General features: G+C 35.6%; 1 protein-coding gene across 4 annotated transcripts in view; it reads right to left on the reverse strand.

Moving 5' to 3' along the window:
- The window catches only part of LOC131068396 (immune-associated nucleotide-binding protein 11-like), a 91,496-nt gene extending 75,113 nt beyond the window's left edge, over positions 1-16,383 (reverse strand). For 3 of the 4 annotated variants that reach the window (XR_009112005.1, XR_009112007.1, XM_058003579.1), the window contains exons 1-2: positions 16,224-16,383; positions 15,936-16,120 (exon numbers count right to left, since the gene is read on the reverse strand). Coding sequence is in view for 1 of the 4 variants with exons in the window: in XM_058003579.1 (XP_057859562.1) it covers positions 15,936-16,119 (184 nt within the window). In the remaining 3 variants the exon portion in view is untranslated. Of the gene's footprint in view, positions 1-15,739; positions 15,855-15,935; positions 16,121-16,223 lie in introns of those variants that run through there. The other variant, XR_009112006.2, reaches the window with a different exon arrangement.
- Between the last annotated feature and the right edge of the window lie 2,260 nt (positions 16,384-18,643).

Consider the following 18,643-nt stretch of genomic DNA (forward strand, 5'->3'; position numbering starts at 1 on the left):
TATAATGCAATATTTAATCAATATATGTCATAAGTCTCTACAATGAAGAATTTTTTTTTGACATATAACAAACCTAAGTTATTGCAATCATTTTGTTATTGTGGTCATCTTCATATTAATAGACATTTGACATCATGGAATTTTTAAAATAAAACAAAAATATTTTATTTGCTTTCCCATCTTTGCTTTCCCATCTTTGCCTATATTCTTATAATCTTTATATACTAAACCTATGAAATACTTTATATATCAAACTGGGTGAGTTTCATTATTGAACTTAAAAGATTACTTAACTGTGAGGAGTCCATATTAATTTTGTTTGACACAATGCACCACTAAGAGGGGGGTGAGTCAATGGTTCTCAAACTTTTCTCTTTTGTTGTCCTCTGTGAGCATACCAGTTAATGGATCTAACTCTATGTAGACTTACCTGTTAGTGGGGAGACCAACACAAATGCAATCACACACAAGAGGCATCACATAACACTAGCATATATGAGGAAAACCCAATGTTGGAAAAACCTCGGTGAGCAATGTTGTTGGAGTCTACTACTCCAATCTTGCCTCACAATGAAACCACTGTTACAAGGTTTAGGGCACCAACCCAAGGAGCACCAACCCCTGACTTTATGGGTTACAACCCAAAGGAGCTACAAATCCTAACTTTAGGGAACCTACCCAAGGAGCTACAACCCCTGCACTGAGATACAACTCAGTGTTCTTAAAGTAAACTTCAAATACAAAAGTAGTTATCTTAGTACAAGTGAATCTTGCAACCATTTCATATACCTTACTTTGCCGGTGAGATACCTTCTCTGTAACACCGACTCACTTCTCTTGCTGCTCTTCACTTGCTGCTTCTTTGTCGATAAGCCCACTCATACACCTCTTCTACTCTTTTTATCTGTAGGATCTCCTCCTCACTGCTATGCACTTTACCTATCCTAAATCCTATCGGTCCACTAGCTTCCTTCTCTGCAACTCTCTTCACTTTTTCTCTGCCGGTATAACCACTATCAGTTTTTTGCTTCATTCTCCCTCTTGTCTTAAATACTCTTTGAGAACTTGGTTGATTTGCTCTCACATGCAGAAGCAACACTGAATCACTTCGCAATAGCACAATATATTTCTTCTCTTCAGTAGTAGCAACTAACAATGTCTTTTGCCTTCATATTTATAGATTGGTTTTCTCGCCAAAAGACAATTCAAAATTTAGGCAGTTAGGATTTCTTCACTGTTAGGTCCCGGAGACAACTGAGAGGGGGGTTGAATTAGTTCTCCAATAAATTCAAACCAAAATTTACCTAACCAAAACTTAATTCTTAATACTGGTAAACCAAACTTAATGCTGGTAGACAGTTATATCAGTTAATTGTAGTGCTGGTAAAGATTAATGCACCAAACAGAAAGACAATAACATCCACAACACAACACAAATATTTGTATGTGGAAACCCTGTAAGGGGAAAAACCACGGTGGGAAGCCTTACCCACAATAAGATGATACTACTATAGATAGTATGTGTGTACAATATGGAGTCTGCACATGCAGAAAGGCCATCTGCCTAGAGCTCACAACTCAATCACAAAATGGGATTCACACTGACTACAATTGGATGGTTAAATCCAATGATAATGTACTACACAAAATAACATCTTCATATGCTGGATTCAATACCGATTTAGCTCTAGTTTGCCTTCTTCAAACCTTCCTTCAATCTTGAATGATGTCTGCGTGTATAGACCTGCTTATATTCACATATACCTTATTACAATCCCTTTTCCAATCCTAACTCAATCTCACAAATGAGATCTTAAATTTATACCATAACCTAAGACCAATTGAGTAGGTCGGCTCACTAAAAGATATTACAATAAAATTAATTACAAATGAATCAATATGCGATGCATGATGTCAGATCAATGCATTTACAATAATAACAAATCATCTCCATGATGTGCCATGTTGATCTGGAATAGATATTCTTGTTGGTGCTTAACCTAGACCTATTTGCCAGTAACAACAAATATGCAAACCTGAATAGACCAATGAAAAAATCACCCAAACAAAGTGTCCAAACAATGTCTTTAACATAACCAAGTAGTCTCCATGTCATTCCAAGTGCCGGTGAACAATATAACCTGCCAGTGAACCAATTATCAGTGACTGTGCATAAGTCACTGAATCATGCCGATGAACATAACAAGAATCTCCAAGTGCTAATAAGTGTTGACAAGTGTTGACATCAATGACAAAACCATATCAATGTATCCAAAATACCAACAATTTCCCCCTTTGGCATTGATGGCAACACAAGATGGAAAAAACATCAAAGTGCCAAAACAGAAATGCCAAAAACCAAAAACCAACAATCTCCCAAAGAGATCATTAACCAAAAACCAAAATACAGAAAGTAATAACTCTCCCAAATAATCTCTCCCCAAAGTAACAGTCTCTCCCCCTTTGACATTAAACGCCAAAGAAATACAAAACCAGTTACAAATAGTTCATACAAAATACCAACTCATCAAATTATCTAACTACTCCCCCTGAGAAGTAGCTCTCCTCATCAAAGTTAGAATAAAATATTTCTCTGTTAATTTTGTCGGTTGATGACAAACATCAACTATCTAAGTCTCTACTGGTGGGGGTATAACCCCAAGATGCTCTCTGAGATATTTAAAAGTCTCCTTAGGCAAAGGCTTAGTAAAAATATCTGCAATCTACTCTTTAGTATTCACATAAACCAATTTCACTTCTTTTGCTTCAACATTCTCTTTTAGAAAATTGAATTTGATAGAAACGTGTTTAGTCTTTGAGTGGAATACTGGATTCTTAGATATATCAATTGCTGCCAAATTATCACAATAAATAGTTATAGGTTCCTTGCATTTTACCTCTATGTCCTTCAACATTTGCTTGATCCATAATACATGTGTGCAATTAGTTGCTGCTGCAACATATTCTGATTTTTTTGTTGATAAACATGTGCAACTTTGTTTCTTACTCAACCAAGAAATTAGTCTGCTACTAAGAAAAAATGCTCCACCGATGGTACTTTTTCTGTCATCTACATCTCCTACCCAATTTGCATCTATGTATGCACATAAATCAAAGTTTTCATCTCTAGGATACCGTAAGCCAAGATTTGTAGTGCCTTGTAGGTACCAAAAAATCCTTTTTATTGTTGATTCATGATTTTCTTTAGGATTACTCTGAAATCTTGAAAAAATACATACTACATTCATAATATCAGGTCTTGTTTGTGTCAAATATAGTAAACCTCCTATCATAGACTTGTACCTAGTTAGATTAATGGATGTTGATTCATCCTTCAATGATAATTTATCAGTTGTAGTCATAGGTTTGCTTATCGGTTTACAGTTTTCCATGCCAAATTTCTTTAGTAATTCCTTCAAGTGCTTAGATTGACATAAGAATATACCTTTATTAGTCTATGAATTCTGCAATCCTAAAAAGAATTTTATCTCCCCAATCATAGACATTTCAAATTCTTCCTGGATCTTATTAGAATAATCTTTACATAATCCATCTTCTCCTCCAAATATTATATCATCAACAAAAACTTCTATAACCAAGATGTCATATTTAATTACTTTTTTATATAGATTGTTGTCAGCATTACCTTTAGTGTAACCAATCTTCAAAAGATATTTGTCCAATCTAGCATACCAAGCTCTAGGAGCTTGCTTTAGTCCAGACAAAGATTTCCTTAACTTACAAACCATATCTTTGTCATTTGTCAATGAAAATCCATCAGGTTGTTCAATGTAAACTTCTTCTTCAAGATCACCATTCGGAAATGCACATTTAACATCCATTTGATATACTTTATAATTCTTGTGTGTTGCAAAGGCCAAGAATAATATGACTGCCTCAATTCTAGCTACCGTTGCAAAGGTTTCATTGTAATCAACTCCTTCTTTCTATGAATATCTCTTACACACTAATCTTGCTTTATTTTTTATTACCTTACCATCTTCAATAATTTTATTTCTGCATACCCATTTAGTTCCAATTACATTTTTGTCTTTAGGCCGGGGAACTAATGTCCATGTGTTATTCTTTTCAATTTGTTCCAATTCATCTTCCATAGCTTTAATCCAATATTTATCTTCACATGCCTCATTAACTGATGCTGGTTCAATTTGAGAAATAAGGCATACCTCTTCATTTGCCAATCTTCCTCTAGTCATAACTCCTTGATACTTGCTCTGAATTATCTGATCTTCAGAGTGGTTCAATCTTACATACTGGGGTGTTTTTACTTGTTGTTGTTCTTCAGTCACTGTGGAATTCTCAGATGATGCATGTGTGATTGGATAAATATTTTGTATCAATGTACTCATTATAGGTTCATTTGTTATTATCTCTATTGCCGGTTCAAAGTCCATGTACCTTGAATTACCTCTAAACTGTTCATCAATCTTCACATTTTCACTCTCAACAATTTTCTTCAATCTCTTATTAAAACATATATAAGCCTTACTCTTAGATGAATAGCCAAGAAATATCCCTTCATCACTTCTAGGATCAAATTTGCCAATATAATCATCTCTTCTAATATAGCATGTACTTCCAAATATTCTAAAATATTTAAGAGTAGGAGTAATACCAAACCATAGTTCATGAGGGGTCTTAACGGTTTCACCTTTGATGTGAACTCTGTTGAATGTGTAAACTGTGTATTCAGTGCTTCTCTCCAATATACATGAGGTAGATTTGCTTTTGAAATCATGCTTCTAGCTACATCCAAAATAGTTTTGTTCTTCCTCTCTACATCTCCATTTTACTTGGGTGTTTGGGGTGCTGATAACTGTCTTCTGATTCCCTTCATTCGACAGAATGTATTAAATTCCTTAGATGTGAATTCACCTCCTTGATCTAATCTCAAACATTTGATTTTCTTGTCAGTTTCATTCTCCACCATCACCTTGAATAGTTTGAATTTCCCAAAATCTTCTGATTTCTCCCTGAGAAAAGTAACCCAACACATTCTAGAATAGTCATCAATGATTAGCATTGTTGCTCCTTCTTGCAGCACCAGTCTCCCTTTTTGTCTGCAAGTCCTCATTGGTTGTTCTTAGGTCAACCTTCTTCCGGGGAGCATTTCTAATTGCGAAGGTTTGTCCCTTGTTTTCTCCATTTGAGGAGACAAATTGAATGTCATTGTGGGGGACATTCTTGCTGCAGGAATATTCACCGGCACCACTTCCAGGTCATTCAGTATCCTTGGCATGCTTTTGCTTCTTTAGCATTTTGTCCAAGGCATCACTACTGCCATCAACCTTGATTCTCACTTTGAGCTCATCTTTACATTCTTCAAGGTCATTTTGGAGGACCTTCATTTCTTAAAGAAGCCTCTGATGTTCTTTGTCTTTTATTTCTAGCTGAGAGGCTAGATATTCACACCAGCACACCTTGGTGTTCTCTACCTAAGACTTCAACTCTGAGATGCATTTCTTAGATTCTTCAAGGCATTTTGTCAACTAGTTCTACTCTACTATAGCATCATTCTTTAATATCTTGTATTTCCTTCTAACTCTATTGAGTTCTTCAAGTGCATTTACAAGCTCTCCTTCAAGATCAACTTATGCTTCATCCTCTTCTTCCCCTTCCTCATCATTCCCAAACACATCTTGTTGGTAGGAGTGTTCTACGTGATCATTTTCAGAAGTGTGCCTTTCATCTTCTGATCCTTGAGCCATGAAGAGGTGGGTTCCTTCTTCATCACTGATGCTACTACTAGCATATCTATGTTCATCATCCTTATAAATATGAGATGTATTTCTCATATTTCCATCAAATGTTGGTTTAGAAGTTGTGGGCTCATTTCCATAGAGCTTCTTCAATTGTTCTCATAAGCTCTTTGCTATTTTACATCTGTCCACTTGTGACGAAACATCACTAGTGAGTCCACTGAAAATAGCCTTCATGGCTTCTTCATTGCACTAGTTTCTTCTTTCTTCTATACATCTGGTAGGAAGACTGACCTTTCTAAGGAGACCATCAACTAATGACATCCATACATTAAACCCTAAGGAGGATAGGAAAACTTCCATTTCACAACTCCAAATAGAAAAGTTTGAATCACTAAATAATGGAGTAGGGATTGACACTATACAAACCATTGTGTCCTTAGGCTAGAATCTACCCAAGTTGGAGAACACTCTTCTAACAAGGAACCTACACTCTAATACCAATTGTTAGACAAAATGTACCACTGAGAGGGGGTCAATAAGTGGTTCTAAAAATTTCCTCTTTTGTTGTCCTTTATGAGAATACTGGTTAATGGATCTAACTCTATACAGACTTACCGGTTAGTGGGGAGACCAAAACAGATGCAAGCACACACAAGAGCCATCACATAACACTAGCATATACAAGGAAAACCCAATATGAGAAAAATCTCAGTGAGAAATGTTGTTGGAGTCTATTGCTCCAATCTAGCCTCACAATGAAAACACTGTTACAAAGTTTAGGGTACCAACCCAAGGAGTGCCAACCCTTGACTTTATGGGTTACAGCCCAAAGGAGCTACAACCCCTGACTTTAGGGCACCTACCCAAGGAGCTATAATCCCTACACCGAGCTACAACTCAATGTTCTTAAAGTAAACTTCAAATACAAAAGTAGTTATTGTTGGTGTAAATAATTATTCATCTTGGATATTATTACACTTACTTTAGTTTACTTAGGTACATGCATTTCATAGTAGTTTGGGTATGAGACACTTGGGTGTTTGTGCCACATTGGGATAGTGTGTGTAGGAGAATTTCCACCTCTTATGGTGTTGATCTTGTTGTTACACTCTACATTCAGTGGGTGATCCACCTCATGTGGACTATTATATTGTTTCTCCTACCTACCCTTGTTTCTTATTGAGACACATGTCATGTTTGTGTGCTCACATATCCATATAGCCTTGCCTATCTAAGCAGGCTCATATTCATTGTATACAACGAATGCTTAATGATCCAGTTGATCATATTTTTCATCTTGATAGAATACAGTTTATTTCTATCATCTATTTTGTTCTCTCTTATTTGTGCTTTCCATTGCCTCTTGATCTTGGCAAAATCTCACATGGTATTAGAGCTAGTCCATGTCTCACATGGTATCAGAGCCATTAGAGTGTCATTGGTTTGCCAATTGAGAGAAATTTGATGCTATTTGGGGTTTGCATTTTGGAATTTTCTATTGCAGGTTATTATTGAAGCTTGATGGATCAAATCTAAAGTTACCATTGGATTGAGGAGGTCCAAGAAAGTCATTTTTGCCTTTTGTTTCATCCAAATCGGACTTCAGAGGCCAAATATAGAGGCATTTGAAGTCTGAAGCCGCGACAGAAATTTTCCAGAAATTATAATTTTGCAAGCGATTTTCAAATAGCGATATCTCACTCATCCGAACTCCTTTTTTCGAGCAATTTTTTTTGTTTTGGGGAATAATTTCATGATGTATACAATGGTGTAGGATCTTTCTATTTCTCAGATACAAGTTTTTCGGAAATCATGAAATCCTGATTTTTACAACTTTGGAGGCTTCATTTGGGCTCATATGGACTCCTTTTCAGGTGCCATTTTTTTTGAAAGTGCATATTTTTTCATCTACCTTCATAATCTGCCATTTGTTTGCATTAATTTTAAGTAGAAATTGTACTTTTATTATTTGGCCATTTTTGGCATATTTGGCACTTGCATTTTGCTTGGATCTCAATTTAGATCACTAGCAGTATTTGTTGAAGTCTCTAAGATCTCATTTTGAGAAGTTGTAAATTAAAATCAGAATTCCACTTAGCCTTGTTTTGCAAGTGGCCTATTCTACACGCACTACATATAAAGTGCCAAAATCATCATTTTTGGGGGGTACTTTGATTGAGTTAATTTGGGGGGGTGTCTCTTGTGCTTTTGTGCTCTTGTGTTCCTTCCTTTTTGCTGCTATGGGTTCTTCTAAGTTTCCTCTCTTAACTCCTCATAATTATGCTACTTGGAAAATTGATGCATGGAGTAAACTTATGGAAAAAGGACTAACTCATTACATTGATGGAACTATTGTTGCTCCCGTTGATCCTAAGGTTGATCCAGTTGGTCACTTGGATTGGCTCACTAAAAATATCATGGCAATTGGTACCTTAAGAAAGTATGTATCAAAGGATCTCATTTTTCATATTGAGAAGTGTACTCTAAAAAAGGATGCTTGGAAAAAGTTTCAAGACTTGTATGGTCAAGTTGATGAGATTAGGGGATATCAAATTGATAGTGATCTCACCATGTTGGATCCCAAGAACTTTGATACTATACAGGATTATGTCACTAAGGAAAATGAGTTGAGGGCACAACTCAAAGATTGTGGGATTGATAAGAAGGATACTCAATTGATATTCAACTTGATAGGCAAGCTTCCACAAGAATATGCAACATTTGTTTCTAGTTTCCAAACCCATAGGATGACGATGGGTTCAAGATACACAATGCCTACATTTGATGCTTTCAATGAAATGTTGATGATGGAATAAACTAAGTTGATAAGCATGGGCATTCTTAAGGCTTCTAAGTCTCAAGAATTAGTGGAAAATCAAGGGAACAAAGGAAATCAAGGAAAGGACAACTCAAACAAGAAGAAATGGCAATCAAAGCCTAAGGACAAACCACCATCTTCTCTACAACAAGGAGATTCATCCTCTTACAAGAGAGATAATCCACCAAAGAGGGAGAGACCTACTTGTGCTTATTGTAAAAAGGTTGGTCATGAGGAGCATCGTTTCCATTCTAAGAAGATTGATGAGCTCACACATATCCTCAAAAAGCATAACATTGATTTGCCTAAAGTCTACAAGAAGGATGATTCATCAACTTCCACTTCCTCACATTCAAAAGGAAAAGGGAAAGCATTCATGGCTTCTACAAGTGGGAAAACTCACTCTTTTGGGACAAGAAAAGGAAAAGCTCTATGTGCTACTATCAGTCATGATTCAGAGAGATGGCTTCTAGATTCAGGGGCTTCTCATCATATGGCATCTTTGCAGTCTATGTTCTCTACATTTGAGCCTTGCACCATGCCACATATTTTGATGGGCAATCATACATACATGGATGTGATTGGGAAAGGATCTATTGACATTGGGGATAACTCCTTCAATGACGTGTTGTGTGTACCCCACTTGACAAACAATCTCCTTTCTATCTATCAAATCACACATGGTGCAACTAAGAGAGTTGTGGAGTTCACACCTAACTCAGTTTTCATTAGAGACTTGGAGACTAGAGCTATCATTGCGACTGGGGTGGTTGATCATGCATCTTGGTTATACTCCTTTTTAGATTTTGTTGATGATGATGATTTCACATTTGATTATTCTACACATGATGATCACACTTCTTGTGATGGTTCAGTTTTTGAGGAGAACTTTGGACACTTGAACTTGGGGATTCTCACATGTGACCCCATTCTCAAGCCTTGCATTTCATCTCCTTCTATTTATTTCACACCACCTATTGCACCTGATGATGCAGCTAGTGCGACAATTTTGCCTTCTTATGATTCAGTGCAGCAGGATATTTCATGTCTTCCAGCTTCAGTTGATTGGGATGCCTACTTGACAGACATTGCAGGTTTGTTTGTGGATTCCTACATTGTAGATTTGGGAGACACCACTCATGACATTCATCTTCTCTTTGATGAAGATGATCCTTCTTTGATTGTTGCAAGGTGTGACTCTGACCCTCTTTTTCATTCTCTACATGATCATTCTTTTGAGGTTGACATGATTGTGGATACTTTTGTACAACACTTGGAGGAGGTCTCTTTATCTTTTAAGGAGACATATGAGTCTTTGGGACATGTTCTACATCCATCTCCACTAGATCTTGGAGTGCCTTTTTTAGCAGTGTGGCACAATTTACCACCTTTGGAGGGGGTATCTTTCAGCATCAACATGGGGACACTTGAGCAGTTTTTCAGAGATTCCTTTCATCATGAGTTTTCTTCATACATCTTCCCTTCATGATTGGGGAGACTTCATGGATACACCTTTGGTTTTGTTTCTTCCTAAGGGGAGGAATGTTGTTCAAAGTTCATGGAGCAGTTTCTTCATACATCGAGCATCTATCATTGGTGCAGATTCCACATTGAGGGGGGGCTTCCTAGCTTCTCTTCTTCTCTCATATGGGGGACACTTTTTCCTCACATGGGGTTTTGTCCTTCACATTCTTCTATGAGTTCTCTTGTAAGTTTTCATCTCTCTTTTGGGGGAGGGTTTTTTCCCATTGGTTTTTTCTCTCTTTCCCCATTTTGTGAGAGATTTCATTGCATTGGTTTTCATGCATTTGCATTTGTACATGGGTACCTAACATGGCCTAGTAGTCGGGACCCATCTTGCATTGCTTAGTTTCATTGTAGACTTAAGTGCATTCCCCTAAGTTGCACTTAAGGGGGGGTGTTGGTGTAAATAATTATTCATCTTGGATATTATTACACTTACTTAAGTTTACTTAGGTACATGCATTTCATAGTAGTTTGGGTATGAGACACTTGGGTGTTTGTGCCACATTGGGATAATGTGTGTAGGAGAATTTCCACCTTTTATGGTGTTGATCTTGTTGTTACACTCCACATTTAGTTGGTGATCCACCTCATGTGGACTATTATATTGTTTCTCCTACCTACCCACACCTATTTCCTACCTACCCTTGTTTCTTGTTGAGCCACATGTCATGTTTGTGTGCTCACATATCCATATAGCCTTGCCTATATAAGCAGGCTCATATTCATTATATACAACGGATGCTTAATGATCTAGTTGATCATATTTTTCATCTTGATAGAAGACAGTTTATTTCTATCATCTATTTTGTTCTCTCTTATTTGTGCTTTCCATTGCCTCTTGATCTTGGCAAAATCTCACATGGTATCAGAGCTGGTCCATGTCTCACTGTTATCTTGTTACAAGTGAATCTTGCAACCATTTCATATACCTTACTATGCCAGTGAGATACCTTCTCTGCAACACTGACTCACTTCTCTTTATACTCTTCACTTGCTTCTTCTCTACCAGTAAGCCCTATTGGTACACCTCTTCTGCTCTTCTTCTCTGTAGGATCTCCTCCTCACTAATATGCGCTTTACTAGTGCTAAACTCTACCGATCCACTATGTGGCTTCTCATCAACTCTGTTCACTTTTTCTCTACCAGTATAACCACTACCGGTTCTTCTCTTCACTCTCCCTCTTATCTCGAATACTCTCTAAGAACTTGGCTTATTTTCTCTCACATGCAAAAGAAAAACTTAATCACTTCACAATAGCACAATATATTTCTTCTCTTTAGTAGCAGCAACTAACAATGTCTTTTGCCTTCATATTTATAGATTAGTTTTCCCACCAAAAGACAATTTAAAATTTAGGGGCTTAGGGTTTCTTCACTATCCTCGAGGAAAACCAAATCCAATCAAATAATGTCTGATCTGATCTTCCAAACTAGCAGTCTGCACAACTTTGCCATTTATGCGCCTCCTAGATCACTCCTTCCATCTCTAGAGATTTGCTTTTTACCCTATCGGCTGGTCTCTTGGTCAAACACTAAGATTTGTTTCTATTGTTTTCTTCATCTGCCTCTATCTCCGCAATCACTCTTAGATGGCTCATAGTTTTCCTCCAGACCTTGAGCCACAAACCCCTGTAATACTTCAGTAACATGTCATGTGATTTGTGGGACCTTCCATTAATGTTGATCAACCCTACAACTACCCTGTTGGTGTACATTCCATATTTATCCAAATGTAGGTTCACCAACTTAAGTCCAAGTGGCATCCATGTCGACCATCTATCAGCTTGGCTCTTCATGTTGGTCCAGATAGGATCACCAACCAAACACTTCTACCGGTTCCTCTTCTCTGCCGGTATACAAACCCTACTAGCATCTCACACTCTACCAGTTAACACATCATGTCTACTCTCTGTTGAACTACCAGTGGAACACCTTGACCAATCATCAGACATGTGTATCTTGAGCATGGTCATTCACACAAGGTGGGGATACATCTACATTTTCACCTTTCTCGTATTACCGATGGACTTACATACTGGTAAACCTTCTTGATGACACTTTGTCATCAACTATCAACGGACTTCATCTTTAGTCCAGCCATTTTCCTCTAACTGCATCTGATCAGCCTTGTATTCTCTCAAAATAGCTCGGACCATATCATGACCGGTTTGTCAAGATGACAAACACATCACACTACTTCTGTACTAGCATTTCAACATGCCTTTACCTCTTCTCTCTTATTTCAAAGAATCATGATGCACACTATGCATACTTGGAGATAAATTCCACTTACCGTTGGATTGACACCTTGTCTTCTGCATCCTGCAATGTACTCATGTGACTTCCCTTGGTGTAGGAGCACCACCTAACTAAGATGATAAGATAAATAAAGGCTAAAGGTCACACATGGGAATGTTACCTTTCAATCACTTTAATAGGATAGTCTTGTTTGTTTGATTTTTGTAATAAACCCCACCTTGTCACCCAATGACATTGATTTGGCAAATTGATAAGCCACCATGGGCATATGGGCCTAGGGATATTTAGTTAAGTATTGTATAGGTATTTATGTGTTTGAGATGTCTTAGGAAGGTTTAGGACATTTTGAAACATCTCTAGGTAGGCAGATTTAACATATGTCAAAAGTTTCTCAAACTTGACAACTTTTGTTGACAACTTTTAATGACAACTTTTGGTTGCAAATAGAAAATTATTTCCAATGATCACCTCAATCCAAAAGGTGGTTGATAACCATTGAAGAAGGTATAAAATTTTATTCCCAATCATCATTTGAGAGAGAGGATGACTTTGTAAACATTTGGCATCATTCAAGTAATACAATTTAGAGAATTTCCTGCAATTCTATTATTCTACATGGTGTACAGGAATTTTGGGTCTAGTAAAACATTTTGATGTGTTAGAGTGGCCAATAACCCTTGTTATGCATCAAGTCTGAGGTCCTAATTCGCCAAGACAAGGAGGAAACCTGCAATTTTTTGAAAGTGGTCTAGATTTGACAGTTTTGCCTAGGGTCTTACAAAGAAATGGCCTCATCTTGATGATCCTTCATTTGTGGTTCACGAATTTGGAGGGGATGCAAGTATGGCCAATGTATTTTAGGATTTTGAAGGCCTTTTGCAAGTTAGGACCGGTTGGAGGTGAGGGTTTGATGCATTAAGGTGGGCAATTTCATGTGGCCATTGTGTATGTGTAAGCAAATAGGTCTAACATCAGGGGTTAGAGGTTTTATAATGACCTAGGACTTAGGAATTGGTGTATTTGCAATGTGCTAAGAGTGTTCCTTTAGTTGGTTTTGTGAGTAAAGTTTTGTGTCGACACACTCCTTTGTAAAATAAGCTTAGCTATTAGGTCTGCTAACCAAGATAGGGTTTGGATTCTTGTGTTCCCAAATGGTCAGATCCCTTAGAGTATGTTTTGTAACTCTCAAAAAGGTATCCAAATCTAGAATTTTTTGCCTGAGTATTTTGGGGAAATAAGGAGTTAAGTGTGGAAAACCGGTCTAGAAGGGCTACTAGGATTAACAGGCCTTGTTGTAGCTGTTACCTAAATCAGTAGAGGGGGCCTGAATTTAATGTTTGAAGGAGGTCTCTCTGACCTAGGAGATTTCAAAACAAACCCGGAATAGCCATTGTTGCATTGGAGAAGGGGCCAAACCATTGTTGGCCATAGGGTCCTTAGGAGCCTCTAGAAGACCTTATGAGATGCTCAATGAAAGAGACCTTGTGAGGAAGTCTTTTTGGAAGAAAGGGATGTGGGACTTTTCAAACTGATATTCCTTAACCCCTTGGAGTGTTGTGTGATTTCTAGGGTCCTTGGTGTGTTTTTGGATTAGGGGAACCTATCCTATACCTTATACTAGGGCTCTACATCTTTCATGTTAGTGCAACATATCTTCAAACAAGCACATGTGATCTGGTGATGGCACTTTCACAGTCAGCCATTGCTTCTCATGATGATTGCATTTTCATCTAGTGGGAGTCCTTCTGTCCTGCAACCTCATAGCATATCGGTGACCTATTCATTCTTCTCCTTCAATGTTGATGTGATTCAGGTAACATTTCGCCTCTTCATCACAAACAATCACTCAAACATCTTAACCATCTTGGTTGTACACTGGTTGTGACCTTTGCAGGCTGACAACCACTCACTTGGTTTATCCAACTTCCCCATGTCAACACATCACTTACCAGTTGACATCCTTTCCTTACCAATGATATAGTATACCAATATTGATTACCTTACCATCTCATCCACACAAGTCAAACACTAAGTCGTGTACTAGTGACTCCCAGGGTCATCTTCCTTGCCTTACTGGTGTTCTGCAACACAGGGTGATATCTAAGATATCTCAACCTATACTCCTCCTTGACAGTGTTGCACATTAATATTTCACAAAAATAAAATAAAATAATCTATATTTCGAACCTGCAATAGTTTGATAATTCTAGAGCAAAAATAAAAAAGGATTTGGTTAGTTTAGAGATAGAGGAGGGAAGAGTGAGAGAGGAAGAAGTTGACAAAGACTAGTAATGAGAGATATTGGGGAGGAAAAGAGGGGGGGGGAGGGGGGAATAGAGAGAGAGATAGAGATAGGGATAGGATAGATAATTGTAATTAAAGTATGTATTGTAATAAAATAAAGAAATGTACGTGTTGATTGGAATATTTTGTCATTATTGAAAGATTAGTTATCTTAATTTGATTAATGTTTCAAATTGTAAATTGATAAAGAGAATGATGTAGATGGATTTGGAGCTCCCGTGAGTTTGATCTCAATCATCATGAACTTCATCTAATGCCTAAAATTGATCTATGTTGTGTGGGAATGGACTAATAAAATGCAATTATGAAAAGTGTGTCACCATTGCAAATAATTTATGTACATTTTTGAAAATATTTTTAAATGCTACCAACTAAATAAAAAAACCCTAAACAAAATTCTATTAAAATTCAAAATTAAATATAATTTATTTTAGTTTCACCTTTAATTTTATCAAATATCTTATTATATCTAAACCAACATAAATAAATATAAATTCACCCATAGTAAATATTTTTATTCATTTTTTTATCGAAATTCACCCATAGTCGCAAAACCAAGGTTACTTGTTCCCCAAACATGAATTTGAACCCTCGAAAGATAAAAATAACGAGATATTTTTATTTTATGCGTATTACGCCATATTCGTTGAACCGGGGTTTACATAACTTAACTCCGGTGGTTAATGGCGTGTTGCATTTTTAAAGATGTTTCTGGGCTTAGATTTGATGAGAACGTTTTGTGCATGGGTTGCTTTGAATAGTAGGATTTTCAGAGTGTATTTTAATGTCATTAGGAAAGAAGACTAAAAATATACAGGTGTGCAAATGTCTTTTTCATTTTTTAATAAGATTAAAATGCTCTCGGAATTGGTGAAGTACAACAATTGTCATTTCACGTGAGTTGGTCTAGTGGTGGAGAACTCATGCTCTTGAAAGAAAGGTCACAAATTCAAATCCCACAAGGGGATGGCCGCAGTTATTCCTGGCTGTTTTTCTTACATGCTGATTGCCATTTTAGAAACACTAGAAATAGTCGACCTAATAATAGCATAATTAGGTCACTTTTTTAAGATACTATACTAATTCTATATCAAATTCCTATTAAAAACTAATAAAAGGTTCCTTTTGCCGGCTCAAAATGGGCAACATGAAAGAAAATAACATCAATACTAAAGAGAGGATAGAAATGGTAGAAAGCAGAAAAAGGTTTGATGCTCCATTTTCTACACAAAATTGTTTAAAGCATTAGAGAAACAGCAATAATTTGTGAGGAAAAGAAGGAAACAAAGGGGTTGTACACTGACCAGGGGTGTCGATCACATTTATGATTCGGCCATCTTTCAAAGTTGTTTGTTCCAGTTGACACTCCTTTGTAACAGATGTAAAACTGAAGCCAGTTTTAAAAACATTGCGCCCAACGATGGAATTTCCAGTTGAACTCTTGCCATTTCCAGTGCGCCCCATCAAAACTAAAGTTCTTGCCTCCATTCTAACTTGCAGAAAAAATAAAAATTAAAAAAGAAAAATTGATCTTGAATATAAAAACATTCCAGTGTATGTAGAAAAGAGGTTCACGGGTACTATATTATTACCGTGCTGCTTTTTCTGTTCCTGATCTCTTCCAATTTAGCAGAACTCGTTCCAATGACTAAGGGTAAATGTGCCCAAGAAAAATAAGTTTCTCCAATTATGTGGTGGCACTGGCTGTAGTTTTTCTTAGAAATGCATTGCTTGAAAAGGCGTAAAGCAAACATTGCGTTGGAAATAAGGCATCAGATGAGTACTTTTAGGATAAGGATTCCTCAAGATGCTATGCTGCGAAATTCTCTGGTGGTCCGTTTGTAGGACCCATCAGCATAAGTTCTACATGATAATCATGGAATGTTTTGCATTTTTTAAAGAAAGAAAAAATATTACTTGTTCTGCAGGATCAGAATGCATATTTATTAATTAATTTAAAATCAGCATATAAGTGTTTTTTCTTTCTTTTTTATTTTTTAAAATCAGAATGCAATTGTTCATCCCAGACATAAAAATGTTATAGTATAACAATAACAACTAGTCATAAAGGTGGTATGAACATTTAAGTTATTATTGATGTATAAAAATTTATGAGGTCTCATGTAAATTTTTACAATAAAAATATGAATATTTTATAGTCTTTATAGATTATCTATTGTAATGCCCGCTAAGGAATCTTAGAAGAAATAATTATCTTATTATTTTATTTTCATTTTCAACCAACTCTCTAATAATACTACATTATTGAAAATATAATTTTTTGTATATATAAATTAAATACATTAGAAACTAATTAGCCGATAGGCTTTTTAGTCAATAGGCTTTTGTTATAAGTGGACTTGTCATACTACTTCTTCCTGGAAAAATTGTCTCACGCCTGAAAAAAATAATATGCCAGAAAAGTTGTTTCACGTCGGAGTTTTTCACCAGCTCAAAATTTTTGCATTTGCGGGTTTTTCTCTATTGTCGAAAAATAAAATTATTAATCCTTTTTGCTCCCAGTAAAATCTGTTGTGGAAAAACTTCCACGTGGAAAATTATTCAATGCACATTACATGGTGCTCCTCGTAGGACCATGTTTGTTGGTCTTTGATGATATGACTGTAGCTTGTACAAATAAAGTTTTTTATATTCTCAATGAATAAATATGTTTTATACTTTAGAAAAAAATATAGTACAAAAATGAGATAATATCCCTCATCAAAATTTGATAGATAATGATATTAATATATTAGCTATTTGTGTGATTTTTCAGAATAAATATGTTTTATACATTAGAAAAAAATATAGTACAAAAATGAGATAATATCCCTCATCAAAAATTTTGTCTTGGGGACTTTTGAAAAGCATACTAATTTTTTTGCATGTATGTTTTTTATTTATAATAATTTGACAAATAAAAATTAACTCTAATTCTAATTTTAATTTAAATGATTTGGAAATTATTTTACAACAAAAAATGATTATAAAATTTATAAAATTATTCTATTACAACATTACCATCTTTTATGAATTGAATTATAATCCTCTAATGTACATATTAAATAATATTTACCAATATCAAATAATATGTACTATCTTTTAATTGTGCTTAGGGTTAAGATTAAGGTTAGCTTAAGATTAGGGTTAACAATTGGTTAAAATTAAGGTTTCCATTCTAAGATAGAGCTTAGAATAGGGTTAGGACTACGGTTAGTATTATGATTAGGGTTTGATTACGGCTAGAGTTAGTGTTATTTAAAATTAATTAGATTTTTACAATAAAAATAATATTTTTTAGTTTGAAATTATTGTACAAATTTCTAAACATTATTTTATGAAAAACAAATAATAAACAATCTACAACTATTTTCAAGTTTGAAATTATACAATATTTAATATATTCATCTTTACAATATCTGAATTATCTTACTACTTTATTTTTTATGAATCATAATTTAGATTATTATCTTATATCTTTAGAGTTCAATTAGTCTAGAAGTTGGTGATTCTAAGATTTAATTTACAATTAGAGATAGTGTTAGGGTTACATTTCATTTAGTATTAGGGTAAGGATTAGTATTATGGCGTTGATGTGTTTTATACTCCTGTTAAGATGTAATTAATGTTATGGTTCTCTCTGCAATCCTAATTATGATCATAATCTTGATCCTAACCATTATCCTATCTCCAACCCTAAAACTCAATTCTAACTTTAAACCCAATGCTAACCTTGATTCAATTTCTAACCCTAACCTTGAACTTAATCTTAACCAATCCCTAAATTAACCCTAATTTAAACTTTAACTCTAACCCTAACCCTATACCTAACCTTAACACTAACCCTAACTCTAACAAAAAAGAAATATCAATGATGAAGAATTTTAGGGGAATTATGAGTAGGATCTCAATTTCTAACCTTAACCTTGAACTTAATCCTAACCAATTCCTAACTTTAACCCTAATTTTAACTTTAACTCTAACCCTAACCCTATACCTAACCATAACACTA

This window comes from Cryptomeria japonica, chromosome 3 (assembly GCF_030272615.1).
Source record: "Cryptomeria japonica chromosome 3, Sugi_1.0, whole genome shotgun sequence".
Taxonomy (NCBI): Eukaryota; Viridiplantae; Streptophyta; class Pinopsida; order Cupressales; family Cupressaceae; genus Cryptomeria; species Cryptomeria japonica.